This window comes from Ostrinia nubilalis, chromosome 9 (genome assembly GCF_963855985.1).
Source record: "Ostrinia nubilalis chromosome 9, ilOstNubi1.1, whole genome shotgun sequence".
NCBI classification, from domain to species: Eukaryota; Metazoa; Arthropoda; class Insecta; order Lepidoptera; family Crambidae; genus Ostrinia; species Ostrinia nubilalis.
In genome coordinates, this window is record NC_087096.1 from 8027215 (window position 1) to 8050181 (window position 22967).

Below are 22967 nucleotides of genomic sequence, written 5' to 3' on the forward strand. Positions count from 1 at the left end.
TGTATTCAAATATTAGTATTTGTATAATTTGCAGTGTTGCCAGAAGGTTACTTTTGTAACCTTTTAGGTTACTTTTGAACTGCTGTGGTTACTTTTAGGTTACACTAATGAAAAGGTTACTTTTAGGTGATTTTTCAGAAATTGTAGAATTAACTTTACAGGTTATTCAGTATAAAATATTAATAGTGACAATTTAAAATTATGTCAGAAAGTGCATTTAAACTTGAATTTGTTATTATTTGTTAAAAAAAATGAGTTTTAGCGAATGTTTTTCGATATAATTTTTCGATAATAAAACGCAAATCCATGAAACGTTTTTATACGACTAGTCACTTTTCGAATTTAGATGATCAATTGTATTCATTTTCCATCACCCCCCCCCCCCCCCCCCCCGTATGAAGGTTACTTTTGATTCAAAAAGGTTACTTTTTTTTATATTTCTGGTAATTTCTGACTAGACCCGACTGGCAACACTGATAATTTGTGATTATTTTTTCACCTCAACTTTTAATGTGCGAGGCGACCAAAAAATATTTTACTCAGTGCATCTAAAAGATTTTTTTATCATTTTTCTTTTTTATAATCTAAAATATTTTGTTGTACCGTGTATTATTGAGTTTCCTGAAGAAAAAAAAACATTTTCCTATTTATTTTGACAGTTGTATTTTTGTGGTCGGGGAGGATGTATGTCAAACTTGTGTTTTTTTCTCAATAGGATTAATTTGCGTAATTTATATAATGTATCGTTTGAATTACTAGCATTTTATTCAGGAACTGCTAAAATATGCGACAATTTTAAGTGCTGTGTGAGTGAAATTGTAACTACGGTATTGTATTTCAGAAAAATATTTCTGTTTCTTAATTTTTATGCTTTGTTGTCCTAATATTCTCTCAAATTATTATTATACACAAATAAAAAATCGATTAAAAGTGACGCAGGCCTTTCATCAAAGAGGTATTGTATTTGTTTATATCGTGTAAAACAGTGTTCAGCGATGGCGCACTGAAATCTATTTTTGATTCAACTGTTGGAAGACTAAAAAACTACGCATTCTAGAAATTTTACTTCCATTTGCTACTCTACACGATGTTATAATAACGTTTGATCGGATTGATTTATAGTACCCACCTCGTTTTATGTTTGGCCTTGTATCACCTGAGTTGGTCTCCTAAACATAATTTGGAAACATTTGATCAGGAATGCCTTTACAACTAGATAGTCAGCATATTAACTTAAATTATGTTTACATGCTGTTCTACTTGAGTTTACTTCAGTTTAGTTAGATTATGTGCATAGTCATAATGTTGGCAAAAACAATTTTTGCAAACTCATTTTATGGATTCCAAAGAATTGTGTTTTTGTTTAGCCTCAAATTCCTAAAATGTGATTAATACTATTATACAATATTCTAATATTAATTTGTTGTTAATATTGGCTGACTCTACATTAATCTAATTTATTTAAACCTACTTTATTTTTAGGATATCATTATGCCTGCTTATGAGAAGTTAAACCTTCTTATATGGAAGAACCTCCTACTACAAAGGAGACACAAATGGCAGACTTTATTTGAAATTGCTTCACCTGTTATATTTTCATTATTTCTTATACTTGTAAGATGTCTGGTGGACCCCCAATCAAAACCAGCTATTTCATATCCACCATTCCAACCTACTTATTTCAACATGAGTGGTCAAAGCCTGTGAGTAATTTTTATATTTTATTTATTATAATAATTGATAATATGTTGCTTTTGTAATTTGAGTCATTTGCTTTACCAAATGTTGCAATATTCATTCCATCATCAAATCACACATTATTGAGTTTTTATTTCTAATACTATAACCTTGCTTAAATGGGGAAGTAATAATGAAAATGCTTTTATTTGTATTGTCTCTATTTTAGAGGGAATCTCACAACTACCAAAAGGGAAGGGACTTTAGCATTTTCTCCTGAGAATCCTCTGACCAGAAAAGTGACTGAAGATGCTATGGCAACAGTGGCATTGGACAATCTCAATGGCTTACTGGCTCTATTATTTGACACTAAAATGTTACCTCAGCCTAAGGGTTTCAAGAATGCAGCTGAAATGGAGGTGGCTTTGACTCAACCCAATATTATGAATCAAATTCTAGTTGGAATCCAGTATGATGACAGTATGGCAAGTAAGTTGAATTAAAGTAGCTGTACATAGCACCTAAATACAGAGCTCTCTAGCTTTTGCCCACTACTTTGCCTGGCCACCCAGGCACATTTAATATCGTTATAAATTTCAGCCTTTATCTTGATAATCTGCTGTACATATAAAAAAATAATACTGTAGAGTTTCATTAAAACCCGTTTAGTAGATTTTATGTGAAAGAGGAACAAACATCGATCTTTTGCCCGCGTTAATTTCGGTCTGTCTCAGAACGTTAATATCGCGCGAGTATCCCCCTTCTAAAAACCGGCATAAATACTAAGATATCTTATGTTTTCCCTGGGTGAGACTCGCGAACTATCTAACTGTATCTCTACTAACATTCATCTAAATCGATTCAATGTTTTAAGTGTATTCTTTATCACCGTAATAAATCGCGAGCTTCTTATGCTCATTTCCCCTTTCTGAATGCACACTGCAGTTGTAAATTCATATTTTGCAAACATACGATATTACGATTATGATTTCGTAATCCTGCGCCGTTTCTATGGTTAGTCGGTATTAACAGTACTTTTACAGGACCGTTTTAAGAAATGCGTAATAAATAATAATAATAGAGATTGTTAGGGTCCTAACGAATATTAGTATAAATAAAATAGTGGACTGTATAAAAAATAGGTGCTGTATTCTCGCCAGCCTAATTTACAATTGATTATCTAGGATACGCGGTAATCGTGCGACGACGGTGGTGTCCCAAAGGCGAGTGTGTGAGCCGAGCGCAGCCGATGATGACGCTGTCGGCCCGAGGTGACGTTAGTCATTGTACGCCGCCCGCACGTCTCCTCCCGCGCGTTGTTGTGTTCCCAACAGAGATCCAGAAAACTGTCGTGTGAATGTTAAACTCCCTCATTATGGCAACATCCCGAAATAAAAACGACAACGGACACGGAAACGGCCCTGTAAACAGAAATCAGTTTACACAGATAGATATACCCCATACTTAATACTTTAATACATAGCTTACTGATTGATTATAGTATTTATTCATATAGGTATTTAGAGATAGGTATAAACTGTATTAAATAGACTCCCGAGTCCTGATTACTCATGCAAATATTCACAGAACAACATGATATACCTATGCACGTTGTTGCTAAGCGTTTTGGTATTCTATTTTTTATTCAAGTTCAAACAAATAGTTGCGGAAAGGTAACCTAGTCAACGAACTGTTTGCCACAACTCCCCACAATAAACTTCCCCAATCACGGTGTGCTACACGCACGGCTGACATGCTAGCTACCAACTTAACTATAAATGCAGACACGTAGGCACAAACGTAGGCCAGAACCCCCGTTTACGAGTGAAGCACTTTACCACACCCTATCTGCATTTACGTTTTACAAGGGGCCGATTACGATGTTAGAAAACCTAACATAGGACTAGGTATTATGGATTGTACGCCTCCATAAACTTTAAATACGTGAAGAATCTATTATGTTTCTTTGATCATCCGATGTCCCCTCCGTCAATCAATTGTCAAGCATTATGATGTGAAGCTGTATTAACATTTTGTAAATCACAGACACCTACTTACTACCTACATGTAACACGCAAATTTTCTATAGTGCCTACTCGCAATAGAAATTAGAAAAAAAAACAGAATCGCTACATGCATATGCATACTATGGCCAGAAATTGAAAACGGCTACATCAATTCGAACTTTGATAAAATCCGAGGAAAGTTCCTATCAAAATTTAAAATCTGTAATCCACGCGACCAAAAGTCGCCTTTTCTTAAAAATACGAACATTTCAGATGCATCCAAATGGCCAGATGACATAGTAGTAACGCTCAGGTTCCCAGCCGTCATGAGAACTCCCATGGTGGAACACCCTCTTAGAGCCAGCTGGAGGACCAACCTGTTATTCCCTTTGTTTCCTCGACCAGGGCCTCGAGATGCTGATGATATGTACGGTGGAAAAACTCCTGGTAAGTTTTCTTTTCCCCATTTTCAGATACCTATAAAGCAGGTTTACGCGTCATTTGTTATAAGGGTGTCATTTTCATTTAGAGAAACTTTTGCGAAAGTTTTAAAGGTATATCACATTAAAGTTTTCGTGTAGCAGAGAAAATACTATAGTACTTACCTACTTACGTATTTGTACTTCAGTATGTTGTAACTGTAGGTATAATGAAGAATGTATTGTTCTATAAAGTGAATAGGTAAGTAGTTCATTTGTTTCCTTGACTTACAACCGTTTGAGGTTAGTAGGTAGGCCTAAGTATCAAACTTTAACCTCAATTCTCGATTGTACGTAAGTATCTTTCCTCTACATGTCGTTTTCTTTAATGAAGGCGGGCTGAAAAATACGCCATTAACTAAGTCCTAATATCGTATAGAGACGTACTTAAATATCAACTCTATACTAACATTTACTTTGCTCATTATTTTAGGCTATTCTCCCGAAATGTTTCTCGCCGTGCAACACGCCGTTTCGAAAGAGATCATAAAACAAAAGTCAGGAAAACCTCTTGACACAAAAGTTTATCTGCAGCGGCTGCCACAGTCCGCGTACAGAAATGACGACCTGCTAATAGCTCTAGAAAGATTCATTTCCATGATAATAATGCTGTGTTTCGCTTACACTTTCGTCAATACTGTTCGAGTAGTCACTGCAGAGAAAGAACTACAGCTGAAGGTAAAAATTATGTTTCAATTTTAAATAACGAGGAAAACACGATTTATAATAATTATGCAATGCGAAAGTTTAAAGTGATCATTATAATTTTCTAGCCTTTTAAAATCACTCAAGGAGAACCGCTTCAAATATTTTCTTTTCTTTTAGGAAACAATGACAATTATGGGTTTACCTTCGTGGCTTCACTGGCTTGCGTGGTTTATTAAACAGTTCTCTTTCCTTTTGATATCGGTCGTCCTTATGGTTATATTATTTAAGGTAAGTGTTCAAAGACAGAATATCTATATAGATCATGGATTTTTCAGATGTTTTACGTGAACTGAATTTTCAATTTCAGTTCGTCATTGAAACTATGTATGTTTTTAGATCCCGTTCAACTCAACGAGTAGTGGTGACCGATACGCTGTGCTAACATTCACGCCATGTTCAGTTCTGCTGTTCTTCATGGTTCTCTTCGTAATCGCCTCGCTGGCTTTCTGCTTTATGGTTAGCGTATTTTTCACCAGAGGTACGTTGTGAATTTACTATTCTTTATTCTACTTTGTTGTTGATCCCCATTCCCCATGAAATCTGAAAAATAATGTACCACTGTACGTAATATTCGCTATCTGCATATTAACGTGATCGAAGTTCACCGTAAAGTATTTTCCCCCGTGTCCTTTATGCCCTGTATTAAATGTCTCAGTGTAGTTTTAACAAGCAACACACAAGGGTTAAGTTGTGAAGCAGTTCGGAACTTATAATAAGCAGTTTGTAGAGTCACGCAAACGCAACCAACCGGCTACACGGCTACGTAATAAATAACTACATCTTATTATTTAATGACGTACTGCTGTCTAGGAAAATCGTCTTAGAAATATTCGACTGTATCCTTCTTTATTCATCATGTTGGAATGCCAGCGTGAGTGAGAGAATCCAAGCATACACGAATTGGTAGAGTCACATCCCTATATCAACCCATCTGCATTGCTGGTAATTGATGATGATTGTATCAATTGAGATGCGGGTAATTAAACCTATGAAGAGAACTCACAGCGATCATTGTGATTTGAATGCCCATTAACCCAAGAATGCAACTCTTTGTTTTGTGTCCGTATCAATTGATAACTAGTTGGTGGTATAAATGAAATGCGAAGACGTCAAGAAATACGATGACATGAATCGACGTTTTTACCTACGAGTACAACCTATGTAGGAAACAATCGATGCGATTGACGATGTTCCACCACACATTGACAAATTAATATCAATCAACGGTTTCTAGTTAATAGCACTATTCAAAGAGTCTTGCTTTGTTAGAGGCATTCAATAAATTCTTCTTTAGTGAAAATAATTTACGTGCACTTTTCAGGAACCGAATATGTTTGTTTTTAGAATAAAAATTACACATCATTGAACAAGCGTCAGAAATTGGATAAATATAAAGCGTATATCTAAGAATAAGGCTTCCATAAGCAATTAAGAACGTGAAACATCGCCTCTATAACATACATTATGGGAAAAAATGTCAGCTGTAAGAGCGACCGTGAACTAATCGATTTCATAGATAAAGGTTGATAAATTGTATGCTCTACAAACAACTCATTTAATTGAAAACATTAACACATTAACTTTAGTAGTAACATCATATTATTAGGTAGGACAATGACAATTTCAACAAGGCTAAAATAACTTCATTTAACAAAAAAAAATGAAGGTCACGACTACCGCATGACTGGACAATCAACTTATTTGTTTTAATTTGAATGTCAACGTATTAGTTATGTTACTTTTTATAGATTTATGTTTCTTAACTCATAACAAAATTTTGTTTTAAAGTTCTGTCAAGTCTTTAAAATTGTTTCCTTGAAAAGAACTCAGGTAGCGTGTAATTAAGTAGGTTGTTATCTAATGACCGTTTGCAGCCAACACGGCCGCGTCATTCATGGGTCTGGCGTGGTTCTCCACCTACTCGGTGTTCATGCTCACACAAGTGCTGTACGAAGACATAAGCCTGACGACTAAACTGGTGCTAAGCTTGATATCCAACACTGCCATGGGGTATGCCTTTCAGATGATCATCATGTGTGAAGGTACTTCGAGAGGTACGTTTAAAAATGTAATTTCATTATTTTAATTGAAAGAACCTCGTTTTGATGATAAACGATCTTTCGTCATTGTTGTGTCTTTCTACGAAGGGCGTGACGCATACAGAATACGTAAATATTTAACCATGACATTTTGAAATAATTGATAGAGAATGATTTGCAGGTATCAAGAGCCCTGAATAAAATATGAAATAGCATCAGTATTATGCAGCATTTTTATTAAAATGCCTAATTAGAGATGTGAATTAAACTGTTATACACGTGAATTAATGACGCGGTTCTGATACAGAGTTTTCCGACTTGACTACAATGTTGAAGTCTCGTGTCATGAAGGACAGATTTAAATGCCTTTTAATTATATTTAATTATTATAAAGAATCTCAATTGGTTAACAGGTCTACAGTGGAGTGAGTTTTTCAGTCCGGTGTCTTACCACGATCAATATAAACCAGCGCATGTGGCTCTCATGTTGGTAGTAGATGCCATACTCTACATGCTGATTGCTATGTACGTGGAAAAGATACGACCTGGACTCTATGGAGTTCCGCTGCCATGGTACTTTCCATTTACTAAAAGTTTTTGGATGCCCAACAAAAATAAAAAGGCTGGTTAGTATGTAAATTGTAGCCTCAAATTATTATCAATATTAGTATTACAAAAGTATAAACCATTGAAAATGTTATGTAATTCAGTTAACATAATAAAGTTTCGCCTTGAACATCGATTTTGTGATGTTTAAGTTGTTATTGGTAGATGATATTATTTGGTCAGTTGTTTGTAACTAATCTAAGAATTAGTGAAATTAAGCAATATATTCAAAGGCTTCACTGAAGTTGACTGTCTACCAAACTAATAACACAAGGTTATCGACATACAATTTTATTGTGATATCGGTATTACATATTTCTACAATTCCTATTAATTTTTAGTTGATTGGTAATTTAAATATAACTCAATTTGCATGTTATCGCAGAATTAACCAAAAAAGAAGGCGCAGATTTAGAATACAACGATGCTTTGCTAAAAGTGGTTCATGATGAAGAACCGAAAGGAGTGCCAATGGGTGTTAATATACAAGTAAGAATTATTCATGTTTACAAACCTAGACAATATTTCATGTCCCTTTATAGTACAATAAACACGATAATATGTTTGATGGTATCTATCTCTAATGTGGTAATATTAAAAATAATTGATTTATGGCCGTAACACATTTTCCGAACGTTATTATTTACGGTAAAATACAATTGAAAAGTTTAAAAGTAGCGATGACTGTTTATTATTCACGATCGAGTGCTGCTTTAACCGTTGTTATATGTAATATAATTTTTGTATCAATTTCTGAGGTTTATTTTTATTGTTCCAGAACTTAACCAAAATCTATAGTGGTCGTAAAAAGGCTGTGGATAATTTAAACCTTAGGATGTATGAAAATGAAATAACAGTATTATTAGGTCATAATGGTGCAGGAAAAACTACTACAATTTCTATGCTGACAGGTAAATAACAAGTTCTCGATACAGGTAACAGTTAATAAACTTTTACAAAACCGGCGTATTTTTTGCAATTTTCCTCTGTGGTTGTGGTTTCCAAGTGAGACACAGGCTTCGCTGTGGCTAAATAATAATAATTTCAGGTATGGTCCCACCTTCGTCGGGATCGGCGACGATAAACGGGTACAATATAGTCAGCGAGACGGAACTGGCGCGCAAATCCCTGGGGATATGCCCCCAACATAATGTGCTGTTTCCAGACCTGACCGTCGCCGAACACATCATCTTCTATTCGAGGTTGAAAGGGGTGCCCGAAAACAAAATCAACGAAGAGGTCAATCATTTCGTGAAGCTACTAGAGTTGGAACAAAAGGTAGGCTTATTATTGCGGAAAACACATTACTTGGATGATCCCATTCTAAAAATAGTTGTTATTATCCTCCATTTCGGCCGTTTGGTGTAGTGGTTCAGAACGGACTACTATTTTGAAAATTATAAATAACTTGAAAAAATCTTGAGATGCGACTCTTAACGCTAAAAATTTAATAACTAAACGGACTACTATGCCGAGAGGTCCCGGGTTCGATTCCCGGTCGGGCAAAAATTGAAATGATGAATTTTAGTTTCTGTGACTGGTCTGGGTGTTTTCTATGTATAATATGTATGTATTAAAAAAAAATGTATTTAAGTATGTTTATATCCGTTGTCTAGTACAAGCTTTGCTTAGTTTGGGACTAGCGGCGCAGTGTAAAATGTCCAAGGATATTTATTTATTTATTTATCCATACAGAATTGTAACTAGAGGTGATAGATAGGGGAAAGTAGTACGAGATGATCCCCTTAAGCGGGAATCGCTGTAAAATACATATTTTTCAAGTTAAACCAAAAATAAAGACGATTACTACTAGTATATTTATCTATCCAACTTTCCTTATACTCAAAACCAGAAATTAATTAAGGTTTCATTAAAATATTTCATTTTTTGCAAAACCTTACAAAGTGATCATCTTGTACACCCCTGTGGGTAAGATGATCCCCCAGGTAGGGGTAAGATGATCCCTATGATTCTGTTCTATGATTTATTCTTTTCTGGTTATATTCCTTTCGGAGTACCTAATTATGCGAACAAACCGTTAAAAAGTTAGAAAAGAAAAACATTTACGAATTAAATAACGAAAATAACTGATTCTTTCTTAGTACCTGCTAAAAAGCGTTTAAATAATTGAAACACTTTTTGGCTGGAGCTGTGTTGAATATATCACAAATAAATCCTGCTTCATCACCCTCTACCCCAGCACATGCTTTATGGCCCCATTTTCCACATGCATAACATTTTATCCATCCTTCACCCTTGGTATCGCTTGAAAACTTTTCTGTTCAGTACAGCCACTCAGTATCATCTCCTTCAGACTCAGGTGAGTTATATGAAGTTCTCTTTCTTTTATTTCACTTCCCTTTACCTACTCCATTGACTTTTTTGTTTTAATTCCCAGGGATCATCTCGTACATATAGGACGGGATCATCTTGACCCAAGTCCCACTTTTTGTTAAATATTTGCTAAAATAATCTACAAGTACGCGGCTACGTTTTTATGGCCAAAATATTAAAATTAAACATAATAGAAAGCCTAACGACAACAGTAATTACATTTAACATTGTTTGAATAAAAGTAACATAAGCTCAAAGTCATGCCTATTTTAGATCAGAAGTACACAATTTTTCTTTTTTCTCGTCAAATTCGATGTATCGCTCACGCCACCATTACGATTTGACTGAGGCGGGGAGGTGTCCAGAGCTATGTTTTACCAGTGAAAGAAACTAAATGACGTTAGTGGTTTCAGCACAATCGCGAAAGATCATCTTACCCCAGGGGATCAACTCGTACTACTTTCCCCTACACTTACTCGTAATTATGCCTTTATTGACACACAAGATATCTTTGCCCTGCTGCAGGATTTAATGGGCGCGTAAAAGTATAATATAGTTCTTGCAGTTGCAACTCGCGAAGGCGAGTGAGCTTTACTTGTGTGTGTACGTATGCATGCACAAAACGATAGTGTAATGTCTATCAAAACTTTAAAAAAAACGAGCCACCATAGTAGATGTAAAGCTCACTCGCCTTCGTGAATTGCAAGAACTATACCTAATAATGATCTTTGACTCAAGGAGTAAACTACTTTGGAAAACAACTAAAATTGATTGAATTAAATATACCTCAATTGTCATTTTTACCAGAGGGACGTGGTCTCAGACAACTTGTCGGGTGGTCAGAAGCGACGGTTGTCGGTAGGCGCGGCGATGTGTGGCTCCTCCCGAGTTGTCTTGCTTGATGAACCTACTTCGGGTCTCGACCCTGCTGCCAGACGAGCTTTGTGGGACCTACTACAGAAGGAGAAAAAAGGTGATCTCTTAAAAGTCATTTTAAACATGTAGTTTGCTCTGTATCTTGCCTAAAAACACGTGCGCGGTTCAACACTTAATTATTTTATCAAAACTCATTTATGTACTAGGTTCATGGCTTTTAATTTGGGTATTAAGGCCGGGTAGCAGAGAAAATGGCGAAAATGAGGTTTTCATTTTTCATTTTTGAGGTACTAAACAGTAAAATTAAAGGCTAAGATTTTTATTGGGCATAGTTGAGGATATTTTCTAGGGCTATTAACGGATGGAAACACGATTTGATGAAGTTGACTCGATAGAATATATTCCCAAAGTTACCTCTATTCGTTTTCTATTTATGGTTTTATTTTTAAAATAAGGGATTTGAGGTTCTAAATCTTTTACTAAACTAAAGTTCAGAAATAACTTGAGGGCTTTTAACGGATGAAATTTTTATATTGCGTCTTATTTAGTTACAATGTTAAAAAATGTGGAAAAAATCGTCAATGACGGCTTGGACAATCTCAATCAGTCGCGCGGTGGCGCTTACGGAGGACGGACGCGTGTCAGTTTTTTGGCCGTGACAGTTCGCGATTTGTCAATATTTTTGACAATAATGACTTTGATGAGTCACAGTATAATAATATCAGTGTTACTGGAGAAAGCTTAAATTTTTGATAATTAAAAATTATCAATTTTGTCTACCTATTCAAATTTAAATCGTTCGCATCCTTTTAAACGAAGACTCTACTCATGATACATAGTACATTCCTCAAATATGAGACAAAAACAAAACCAATGAGTTAAAATTACATTTTAATAGTACCTACATACAATCGTCTTACACTCTTTAGAAGAGCACACTGACACAAATAAATAATAAAAAATACTGTCTAAGGTCTGTAGCTAAAGGTCTAAGCTGTAAGATAGAAGAATCTTCTAGCCAAAAAGATGGCAGATGCAGCAGATGACAACGGATTTAAAACTGGAGTTCATATGACTCCTTGTAGACTTGAGTCTCTAGAGCGTCCCTTCCTCCATCATGCGTAAGAATGTTTCAAAAATACTGTCTAAGGTCTGTAGCTAAAGGTCTAAGCTGCAAGATAGAAGAATCTTCTAGCCAAAAAGATGGCAGATCAACGGATTTAAAACTGGAGTTCATGTGACTCCTTGTAGACTTGAGTGTCTAGAGCGTCCCTTCCTCCACCATGCGTAAGAATTTTCAAAAAAATACTGTCTAAGGTCTGTAGCTAAAGGTCTACGCTGCAAGATGGAAGAATCTTCCACCCAAAAAGATGGCAGATGCAGCAGATGTCAACGGATTTAAAACTGGAGTTGATGTGACTCCTTGTAGACTTGAGTGTCTAGAGCGTCCCTTCCTCCACCATGCGTAAGAATTTTCACAAAAATACAGTCTAAGGTCTGTATCTAAAGGTCTAAGCCGTAAGATAGAAGAATCTTATAGCCAAAAACATGGCAGATGCAGCAGATATCAACGGATTTAAAACTGGAGTTCATGTGTATCCTTGTAGTTTTGAGTCTCTAGAGCAGTGGTTCTTAACCTTTAAGTCATGAGGGACCATTTTACCAAATTTCTATCTTGTCAGGGACCACCTCATAATCGGTCAAAATCAGTTTGACTGCAAAAATCAGTTAAAAGTGGTTTTGACCAAAGTGTGCAAGTGCACATCAACAATAGTGGTACAACAGTGGTCCGCGGACCACCGGTTAAGAACCACTGCTCTAGAGCGTCCCTTCCTCCACCATGCGTAAGAATGTTTCAAAAATACTGTCTAAGGTCTGTAGCTAAAGGTCTAAGCTGCAAGATAAAAGAATCTTCTAGCCAATAACTTTAAAACTATAATTTGAACGAATTTTGCTATTAGTGGACAAATTTCTGCTCGTTCGTTCGTTCGTTCGTTTCAGCCAAATGACGTCCACTGCTGGACAAAGGCCTCCTCCAAGGTTTTCCACAATGCACGGTCCTGCGCTGCCCGCATCCAGGCTCTTCCCGCGACCTTTACGAGATCGTCGCTCCACCTAGTAGGAGGCCTGCCCACGCTACGTCTTCCAGCCCGTGGTCGCCACTCGAGAACTTTTCTGCCCCAACGGCCATCGTCTCTACGAGCTATGTGCCCCGCCCAATTGACAAATTTCTGCTCACGATGGACTAATTATCTGCTATACTCTCGACTCTCTAAAGCACAACATTTATAAAAATTTTGCTGCGGTAATGCACTCCAGGTAACAGTGTGTGATGCTCATTGCTAATAGTGATTTTCGATACAGAGCCCCGTACATACGTTATACATAAATTATGGAAAGAAAACACCCAGACCAATACAAACAAATATGTATGCAATTTTAGTGTGATATTTTTATTTATTAATAAACAAAAAGACTGAACAAAATTGATGCGTGTACTGATTAATGTAATTAACCACATGCAAAGCTTTGTGAATTGCAACAACTATGTATATTTTATTATCCAAGCTCTAAATAATCGCTACTACGAGTAACTGATCATAAAATGTTTTTCCAATCGCTCAAGCTCCCGAGGATCTACCGATAGGTCGGGTGACGTAATCTTGAAATTTTTTTAGCCGGCGCGGAACTTCCGGAAGGTCGGGTGACGCCACGCCTCTTTGAACCATGTTTACTTTGGCAGTTATATTATTCTATATTTTATATTCCCAAAAATTTTGAAAGTTGTTTTAATTTGTATCACTTGGATATAATTTGTATTAGAAAGTGCTGTGAGTGTGACGCTTGAACGGAAGGAAGTCAACCTAACCTAACCAACTGCGTATTTCTATACTGTGTAGCCGCGAGAGCTCTTTGGCGCGCTGTCTTCGGCGAAGTATTGCGCGCGCAGATTTTGACAGCGCGAAATACCTACTTTAGCAGAAATACCAAGCCTTAATAGCCTTCAAGAAAACCAAATAATAGGGGTCGTTATCCTCACTAACCGGTTGCGGTTAGTCAATTTGACGTCATAATAACAACAATGCAATGTGTCATAAAAGATAAATCACTGATTCATTCATATCCGATCACAAAAGTTTATACATGTTATGAACACTTCTGGGATATAATGATTCTGATTCTTGATCCAATCTTATTTCTAAATCAAAAGGCACAATTAACTACCGTTGTAGCCGCTTGTCAAAAATATTTACTTCTGATACTTGTCAGGTCGAACAATGATCCTGACGACTCACTTCATGGACGAAGCCGACGTACTCGGCGACCGCATAGCGATAATGTCCGGGGGCCGCTTGCAATGCGTCGGCACGCCGTATTTCCTCAAGAAACACTACGGCATAGGATACAAGCTCACTATCGTGAAAGGAGAGAACTGCAATGTTGAAGATGTGACACGATTTTTCAAGACTTATGTACCTGATCTTAAAGAAAACACGAATATAGGTAAGACTATTCTATCACTCGTTGACATTGTGGTAGGTATAATGAAGATCGATTAAATAAAACACGCAAATCAAGACTTTTTCTGACCGATCCAATTACGATAATTGCTTGATCGAATTAAAAACTGCACGTGGGGTGAATCATCAAAAATGTTCCATAAATAGCATACCTACACTTAAGCAAAAAATTATACTTCTACCGTATTTGCAACTTTACGTCATTCAAGGCCGAGAGCCTGTAAACTTTTGAATGACTCTAGTAACTTTTTTTGCATGTCTTGTTCATAGGTTCCGAACTAACGTACATCTTGCCAAATGACTATGTTAGCAAATTCCCCGATATGCTCAAAGAATTTGAGAACAAAAGAGAATCTTTGCATGTATCCAGCTATGGCTTATCAGTCACCAGTTTGGAAGAAGTATTTATGAAGTAAGTCTCAGTACATTTTTAAGAGCTTTGTGTATATTTTTGTTAACTTTAGTATTGACATTCGTGATATTTTTAATTTCAAGGGCGGGTGCAGAGGACAATGACATATCGTCTGCTAAAAGAAATAACTATGTGGGCTTACACAATAATGACTGCGCGATCGTGCCTGTAGACGGTCATATTAATACTATGGGTAAAAACTTTTTACGACTTAAATGTTTCACGTTTAAAGATCATATTGCTTTATCATTATTGTCTTTTATTTTTAGCTGACACGGAGCCGCTGCAAAAAGTCAGAGGATTCAGATTACTCAAGAATCACATCAAAGCAATGTTTCTCAAATTGTCGTATAATACAATGAGAAATAAGTTAACCGCCTTTATACAATTCGTAACGCCTATAATAAATATAACTATATCTGTAATAATAGCGAGATCATGGAAATTTATGTCTCAGTTGCCACCTCTTACCCTGAGCTTGGAAAGTGGGTTCCGGGAAACACAGACTCTTATGTCACAAGTAGCTAATTTGTCAGACAGCAGCGTAGGAGCTAAAGCCATGAATGCATTCAAAGATTATTTCAAAACTTCCACATACCCTGGAATGCAACTGGCTGACATTGGAACTATGGATTTGGGAAAGTTTTACTTGAAACTTGTAAGTGGATTATCTAAAAATTTTTATTAGCGTATCATCAATGTTGATGTTAAAGTATGAGTATAATATTTATCTTTACAGAGTGCAGAGAACCTTGCCCGTGTTAGGTATGAAAATTTAGTAGGAGCTACTTTCGCTCCGAACCGTATTACAGGCTGGTTCAGTAACTATGGGTACCATGACTCTGCTATCTCACTCGCACTAATCAACGACGCTATAATACGTGCTGTAGCGCCTGGTAGCTCTTTGAAGATTGTAAATCATCCTTTACCTTATTCTATAGAAAACCTGGTACGTAAACAAACTAAGATGAATTCACATCTGTATAAACAAATAACAAATTTCTTATACTTACCTGTTACGTGTTTTGTAGGTCCGAGTTATGGCATCTGGCAGCAGTATGGGGTTTCAGTTTGCATTTAACATTGGATTTTGTATGGCCTTCGTTACATCATTCTTGGTGCTATTTGTGATCAAAGTAAGTTTACGTAAATATTTCTTTTACTTTATATCAAACGTTTTAATATGCCTAAAGTAGGATATCAAATACTTAAAGAAGGACGTTATCTATTTCCAATTTATGAACATCTCATATTTTCTTACCAGGAACGCATAAGCGGTGCAAAGCTCCTCCAACGCGTCTCAGGCGTTCGACCTGCCGTGCTTTGGGGTACTGCCTTCATATGGGACTGGATATGGCTGCTGCTAATATACCTCTGTATTGTGATAACTCTGGCATGTTTTCAGGAGAATACACTCTCTACACCATCCGAATTAGGTGAGTAAAAATTGACAACATGCACGTCCCATGGTCATTGTTAAAGCTTTATATTTTTGAGATATAATTAACTGGTTTCTCTACTAAAGTTGCCAAATAGTCCAAAATAATATCACTTGTAATTCTCTTTCTGTCACTTGTCTTTGCCCTTGTCCTCCTGTTTTTATGTGTGAATTGATTACTTCCGTTCGGATTTTTATTCTTTATGTAAATGTAAGACCGAAAATATTTTTTTACATTTTATTTTTATTTTGTTTGTAGGAAGGGTGCTGTTAGTATTGATGGTCTTCTCTTTAGCAACGGTACCTTTGCACTATTTGGCATCATTTTATTTTGAAGCGGCAGCAACTGGGTTCTCAAAGATGTGTTTCATGAACATATTTTGTGGTAAGTCTTCATACAATAGTGTTATCTATTCTTGCGTGCGACTTTTGTTCAATGCGAGTATAACATTTATTTATGCCATTTCAGGTTGTATGCCATTTTTAATTACGGAAGTTTTACGACTACCAGAAGTAGGCAGCCCTTACTATGCACACTTGTTTGACTGGATCTTTTCACCATTGCCCATTTACTGCATAAGCCGAAGTTTCAGGTATGTAACGTCTTATTCTCATTTTAAGCTAACCTACTTGAATTTGACTGATTTTGTTTCCCCTTCATATGATTTTCCTAAACTCACTTGTGAAATGCGATGCGTTACTTAACCAAATCGATATCGATCGCATTTTAAAATAGCGGTGTGAATTGAAAATGAATGAGGTCATTTGAAAACCAAAACACTAGTAACTCTGAAACTGAGAGCAACGACTTTGAAGTGACATGACATCATGGAACCTAAAGGTTTTACCACTTTCTCAATTTCACATTAACCTTATCAAATTCGATACACTATAGGGACATGAGTGTATCGTCGTTCTCAATGATGGCGTGCGACGGTTTGTGCGAGCAGTTCGTGAACATCGACAACTGCACGCGCCACATGATATGCACCAAGCTCAACATCAGCGTGTGTTGTAGTAAGTGAGTCTTAAGTCTGTGTGTCTTTCTATACTTACCTATTTTATGCTTTTACTGTTATAGTGGCAAATCAATAGGTTACTAGACACCTCCAGTACCTAATGACTACGATAATTTTTGCTACCTATCTACTAAACATTTCACATGTTTTTTATCAAATACAACAATAACTTTATATCATGGTGTCATAGTACCCTATCGATATACCTAAGCTTAGTGTTCACGTCACTAATAAATATGCTGAATAATTAAAGGTTCAACCACACCACCGCGTGCAGATCGCCATCGCCGACGCGATCAAAGATGGATGGTTTGGCTGAACCTTTATTTTTTCTTGTATTTGCTCGGTATGTGACATTTGTATAAAAGTTACCGGACGTCATTGAAACACTCTTAAAATGAACTTACGTTTTGACTAATGGAATATATCGGTATACAGGGTAGTAGTATACACGACACTGATGCCAAAAATCCATTGTAATTACTTTCATGTGTACTACACCCACCCCTGAGATGGGCGTTGTTTTACAAAACCCCACCCTGTATACCGATTTTGCAATATTGTGTAAAAATGCGCGTCAGTCGTCGTCTTCCGCAGCGTATGCTTTTCACTTCTTTTTTGTTGTCTTTTATGTATTCTCTAGTTGATTGTTTGTGTATATGGCCGTACAAATAATTATTTTTGTAGCACAAATAATTGTTTTAGTATAATCTACGATTTATTTGCAGTCGAAGACGACCCATTTCTGAAGTGGAGTGAACCCGGCATCGGGCGATATCTGTTCATGATGAGTCTAGTTGGAATTTTGGCGCTAACCTTGCTGCTAATCAAAGAGTACAAACTCATGAATAAGGTAAGGAAAAAAGATATCACCTCACTATAGTGTAACAATTTTAATTATTATCCATGTATTTTATTAATAGCCCTGTTATAATAATCATCCATAACAAGAAGGATCAAAAACTGATATATTTAAATAAGCTACTCCTTGATAGGATATATTTGTAATATTTATTTTAAACATGGTGACCAGTAAGTTAAGTATGTTTGCATAGGTAAGTAGTTTTTTCTTTAATTTCTTGCAATGAGTAATTCAAGTAGATGTTTTTGCTCGTAACTTCAGGTTCTTTTAAATAAGTCAGCGAGTCTACTATCGTTATTTCTATAATTATTATATACTTTTTATCATCAGGTGTTTTACTCGTCAAGTCCGAAGCCGGCGCCGCCGGTATCTTCAGAGGAAGACAGTGACGTGGTAGCGGAGCGCCGCTTTGTGCAAGCGCTCACTAGATCCGAGCTCGGCCAATACAGCCTCGTGTGCAAGGACCTTACCAAGTATTACCAGAAGTTCTTAGCAGTTAACAGGTTGACGTTCGGTAAGTTTATTATTCGGTACTTTTCCATTTAGGAAATAAATTAATGCGGTCTATCTCACTTTAATCCTATGGATGGTCCCTATTAAATTTTCAACCTACACGCCATAATTCAATCCTGCAGGTCAATTTAAAGGTGCACTCCTCTGGGTGTCATTTAATAGGTTTCATATGCAAATTAAATAAATATAGTATATTGAATGTCTATGTATTTTTATGTCCTTACAGCGGTGCGCAAGGCGGAATGCTTCGGGCTTCTAGGCGTGAACGGCGCAGGCAAGACAAGCACTTTCCGGATGCTCACGGGCGATGCTCACATCTCCAGTGGCGACGCGCACGTGCACGGGCTATCTATCAAGACCAACATACAGGACGTGCATCGCCACATAGGTACACTAGCACATCATCATCATTATCCGATCATTTAAATCCATATTACAAAACACCTCTGAAAACTCGATTCAGTCTTTCTAAGGCCGCTTTCACATTAGGGCGTGAGAAGCTCGACAACAGCGCGGCAGCGGCGGTTTTATAATAGCTCGTCCACATTGGGCGAACTGGCTCGCGCGGCATCCTGCTCACTCAAGAGCAGGGTGAGCAGGATGACCAGCGTGCCGCGCGAGCCCGTTCGCCCAATGTGGACGCACCATAATGTAAAGGCAGGCATCGGCTGTCATATAGTATGAAATTATTGGCAGCGCATCTGTCATGCGTTTGTCGCGCTCTTATCGTAGGTTCTTAGATTCTGACATGTGATTGGTCTCATAACTTTTCAAGTGTACTACTACACAATAATTTTAAAGGTCCAATATCTGTTCACACAGGATACTGTCCCCAATTCGACGCTCTATTCGACAACTTAACGGCGCGGGAAACGTTGCGTATATTTTGTCTTCTTCGCGGGATACCGCCGAAAACCGGAGCGATGAGAGCATTGCATCTTGCTACGACGCTTGGATTCTTAAGACATTATGATAAGAAAGTAAGTTGCACATTTTTGTTACGTTTATCAATGCAATATGTTCGGAAGGTCTCTTTTAATGATGAAAGAAAACTGCATCGGTCTTAATCCAACGTTGTTACATTTACAGGTGCAAGAATGTAGTGGAGGTACTAAAAGAAAAATCAGCACAGCTGTCGCGCTACTTGGCGATTCACCATTAGTTTTCTTAGATGAACCAACGACAGGTAAGATGAAATAGATATTTATTAATTAGTAGCATTTATGATCAGTAATCCAGACAAGAACAGCGGTATGTCTTTGGGTAACCAAATGTTGTATATCGCCTCCGGAAAGTGCTAGCTGGGGGTTCTCATTCGACGTTCATTTTTAAACACATTCGCGAAGAGAACTTTCTGTGCGTAGTACTTATTTATTATTCTGTGGCATAACTATGTAGAATTCTGTGGTAGCGAAACGGTGCGGGAGGGTATTGTTGTTACGTCACACACAAGTCACTGCCCGCACCGCTCCACTACCAACATACTTCTTACAAAAATACTTTCAGCTACACCCTCTGCTTTGTTTGCTAGGTATGGACCCAGCGTCAAAGCGGCTCGTGTGGTCGTGCATAAGCGACGGCGTGTCGGCGGGCCGCAGTATCGTGCTGACGTCACACAGCATGGAGGAGTGCGAGGCGCTGTGCTCGCGCCTCACCGTCATGGTCAATGGACGCCTGTACTGCCTGGGCCCGCTGCAGCACTTGAAGAGCAAGTTCTCCCAAGGTGAGCACCACCACAGAACTTTTCTTAAAACTTATGCCCTTGCCACACTGGCGGCGGATTGCAAGCGTTTTCTGGGTGGAGCACCGGCGAGGCCCTTATTGTGTTAATATTCTTTATTTTTTTCTCTTTATTTGGTTCAATTACATTGTGGGATTATACTGGAACGCCTTGCCGATGTCTATTCGGAAATCTGAGTCACTTCCTACTTTTAAGAAAAGACTCAAATCTCACTTCCTCACGCTACTACCTTAATTTCCCAACATCTGTATTCCTTTTAGCTTCTTAAAATTCCCACCTATTTTCTGCTGGCTATCTAGTTCTATCTTTGGTTCGTATCAAAAATTGTATGTGTATGTAGGTATATATTAAATTTTATATAATTATGTATATATTAATATATTTTTGTGTATTATTTGTATGTATTATTTTGGTTTAAATTTTATGCCTTTTGTTTACATTTATTTCTTTAGTGTCGACACCGCCTTCCCCTTCATATTTTTTTTTTTTAAGTAACTGTTGTCTGGAAGAGATCGCTTAATAGCGATAAGACCGCCTAGTTGTACCTTGTGTGTTCCTTTTATTTCTGTTCTTATCTTTGGTGTGCAATAAAGTGTATTTATTATTATTATTATTATATCTTAAGCTACTAGATTGAGTAACATTGTAATCAGCACCATTGTCCACAGATAGATTAAGTAGTATGTAGTATAATGCTGAATAATCCTACTAATTAAACAATAACTTGAAAGTGTCGTGAGAGCTCTAGAGAAGCTTTACAGTACTTTATACTTGCAGCTGTCTTTATTGGAATTCGAACCCGCAACCGAATCTGGCAGATCAATGACCTTGTAAGATTTATTTAGCTACAGTTGTCGTAAAAACATTGTTTGTTTGTTACAGGATACACCCTAATAGTCAAATGCAAAACAGAACCAGATAGAGATAAAAACGTAGCCAATGTAAACCAGTACATCAATGAAAATTTTAGTGATGCGAAACTTATGTAAGTACAACATTATACGAGTAATATGCCGTTTACTCTTGTCCCACCACTGTACTACCTGTCCTGTATAGACAGGATCTTCGGCTCAAATTAAGCCGGAATAACAAACATTTACTTATTATTACAGTGAAACGTACCTCGGAATCAGCACGTACTACCTCAACGACGCAGACTTGCCCTGGTGGCGCGTATTCCACGTGATGGAAGAGGCCAGGACAAAGTTCTCCATAGAAGACTATTCCGTATCGCAGACCACACTCGAACAGGTATTTCTAAGGTTCACCAGATTACAAGGTAACATTGAATAACATTCGTCGATGAATCCTAGTTTTTGTAAATAAAGACCAGCGGTAGTTTGAGAAATTACGCTTATCTTATAGTTTTATACTCTTGAAATGTAATGTGTGTACACTTTGTACACTATTGTTTTAAATGATGTGTGTGACGTGCACCAGTGGCGTTGTAGGAAGACGGTCACATACATCATATGTCATATAAATGGCAATTACGACTTGTATTATGAATGGAACCACGATATTAAATCTAACAATGTAGCACTTAACTCAGTGGGGATGGGATCGGCACGGGAGGGGTGACATAGACATTAATATGACGTGACAGAGCATAATTTGAAGGAGATCTGAAGTTTCGCTAACGTTTGACGTTACAAAAACACCATACCGTGCCTTTCATCTCAAGCACTGTGACCTATTACACCGGACAACAAAAAAAAAATTTTTTTTGCGCATGGATTTTACTTATTATATTCTGATTATATGAGCAAATTTATATAAAAAAGTGCGATTACAAATCGAAAATATTTGCTTTTTAAAGAGTTACAGCGATTTGAATTTTCCATCTTCATAGTAGAATGTCTCTAAAGATGCACGTCACATTCTCATTGGGATATATTTATAGATAATTATGGGGGCTTATTCGCAAGAACAAGGGTCACGCTTTCATCAAAATATAGTGGGATTTGAGAGACGACGTTACCAAGGCCAGTATACTGAAAGCATGATAGAGTTAGATTTTTATGAGAAAAATCTTCTATGGAACATGACAGGAAATTAGAACTTTTCATTTTTAATAAATATTTGGACTCTATTTTAAATTTTCTCTTGTGAGAATGAATCTTAAATGGATGTTTGGTATGTTTTAATAATTAGAAAGAATGAAAGAAAGAAAGAAAAAAAAATATTTGGCAACAAATTAAATCATCTCTATGTTCATGTTTCATACATTCATTGATATGATTTTTTCTATTTTTATACATAAAAGCAAATTCAGAACAAATTTTTGTTGTTATTCTTATTTCTAGGTATTAAAGCAATAAAAATAAGCTATGCATAACCCGTGCGCAAAAATGCTGTAGACAGTTGTTATTTATTGACCGCTAGACCTATAGTTTAAAATGGTTTTGAGCGTCGTTTCAGAATTCGAACCTACATAGATCTGATTTTGTTTTCAATTCAACAAATTACACTAGCGCCAATCCCTATTTTCGAGTCTATCCGTTGCCGTCGCTCATGATACCATCTTGGTATGTTAGAGAGAGATGGATGGATCTGGGAATACGGACAACTTTGTCCCTGTGACATTAAATCCGGGGATGTTTGTGAAGTGGTATGTTTTTCCGTAATCAAAACGACCTGGGCGGAACGTATTCAACTGTATATTTTAACGTTTTAAACTATATTTATTTTTTAATTCAGCAATAAAAAGGATGTACTTATTTGTCACAATAATGA

General features: G+C 36.9%; 1 protein-coding gene across 2 annotated transcripts; it reads left to right on the forward strand.

Annotated features, from left to right (window-relative positions):
- Window positions 1-677: 677 nt before the first annotated feature.
- Window positions 678-21924, forward strand: LOC135074538 (phospholipid-transporting ATPase ABCA3-like). Of its 2 annotated transcripts, none has more exons than XM_063968859.1 (31): window positions 678-827; window positions 1483-1703; window positions 1907-2166; window positions 3957-4130; window positions 4596-4840; window positions 4988-5098; window positions 5207-5348; window positions 6745-6924; window positions 7323-7535; window positions 7901-8004; window positions 8294-8426; window positions 8564-8793; window positions 10657-10822; window positions 13996-14229; window positions 14517-14658; window positions 14742-14851; window positions 14928-15316; window positions 15398-15607; window positions 15690-15794; window positions 15923-16094; window positions 16356-16481; window positions 16566-16689; window positions 16992-17113; window positions 17844-17968; window positions 18308-18491; window positions 18717-18878; window positions 19313-19470; window positions 19580-19676; window positions 20022-20213; window positions 21114-21216; window positions 21344-21924. In XM_063968859.1, exons 1-31 carry the CDS (start codon window positions 687-689, stop codon window positions 21522-21524), a joined length of 5256 nt encoding a protein of 1751 aa, XP_063824929.1. In that variant the 5' UTR covers window positions 678-686; the 3' UTR covers window positions 21525-21924. The 2 variants fall into 2 exon arrangements, with proteins under 2 accessions (XP_063824929.1, XP_063824930.1); XM_063968860.1 differs by having other exon boundaries at window positions 678-806.
- The last annotated feature ends 1043 nt before the right edge of the window (window positions 21925-22967 follow it).

What these genes read in the sequence shown, in the direction of transcription:
- LOC135074538 (XM_063968859.1), top strand. Translation starts at nt 687, where the DNA reads ATGTCAAACTTGTGTTTTTTTCTCAATAGGATTAATTTGCGTAATTTA. An exon ending in TTGGAAGAAGTATTTATGAA is followed by an intron (nt 14,659 to 14,741) that starts GTAAGTCTCAGT and finishes TTTAATTTCAAG; the next exon opens with GGCGGGTGCAGAGGACAATG. An exon ending in AGTTAACAGGTTGACGTTCG is followed by an intron (nt 18,492 to 18,716) that starts GTAAGTTTATTA and finishes ATGTCCTTACAG; the next exon opens with CGGTGCGCAAGGCGGAATGC.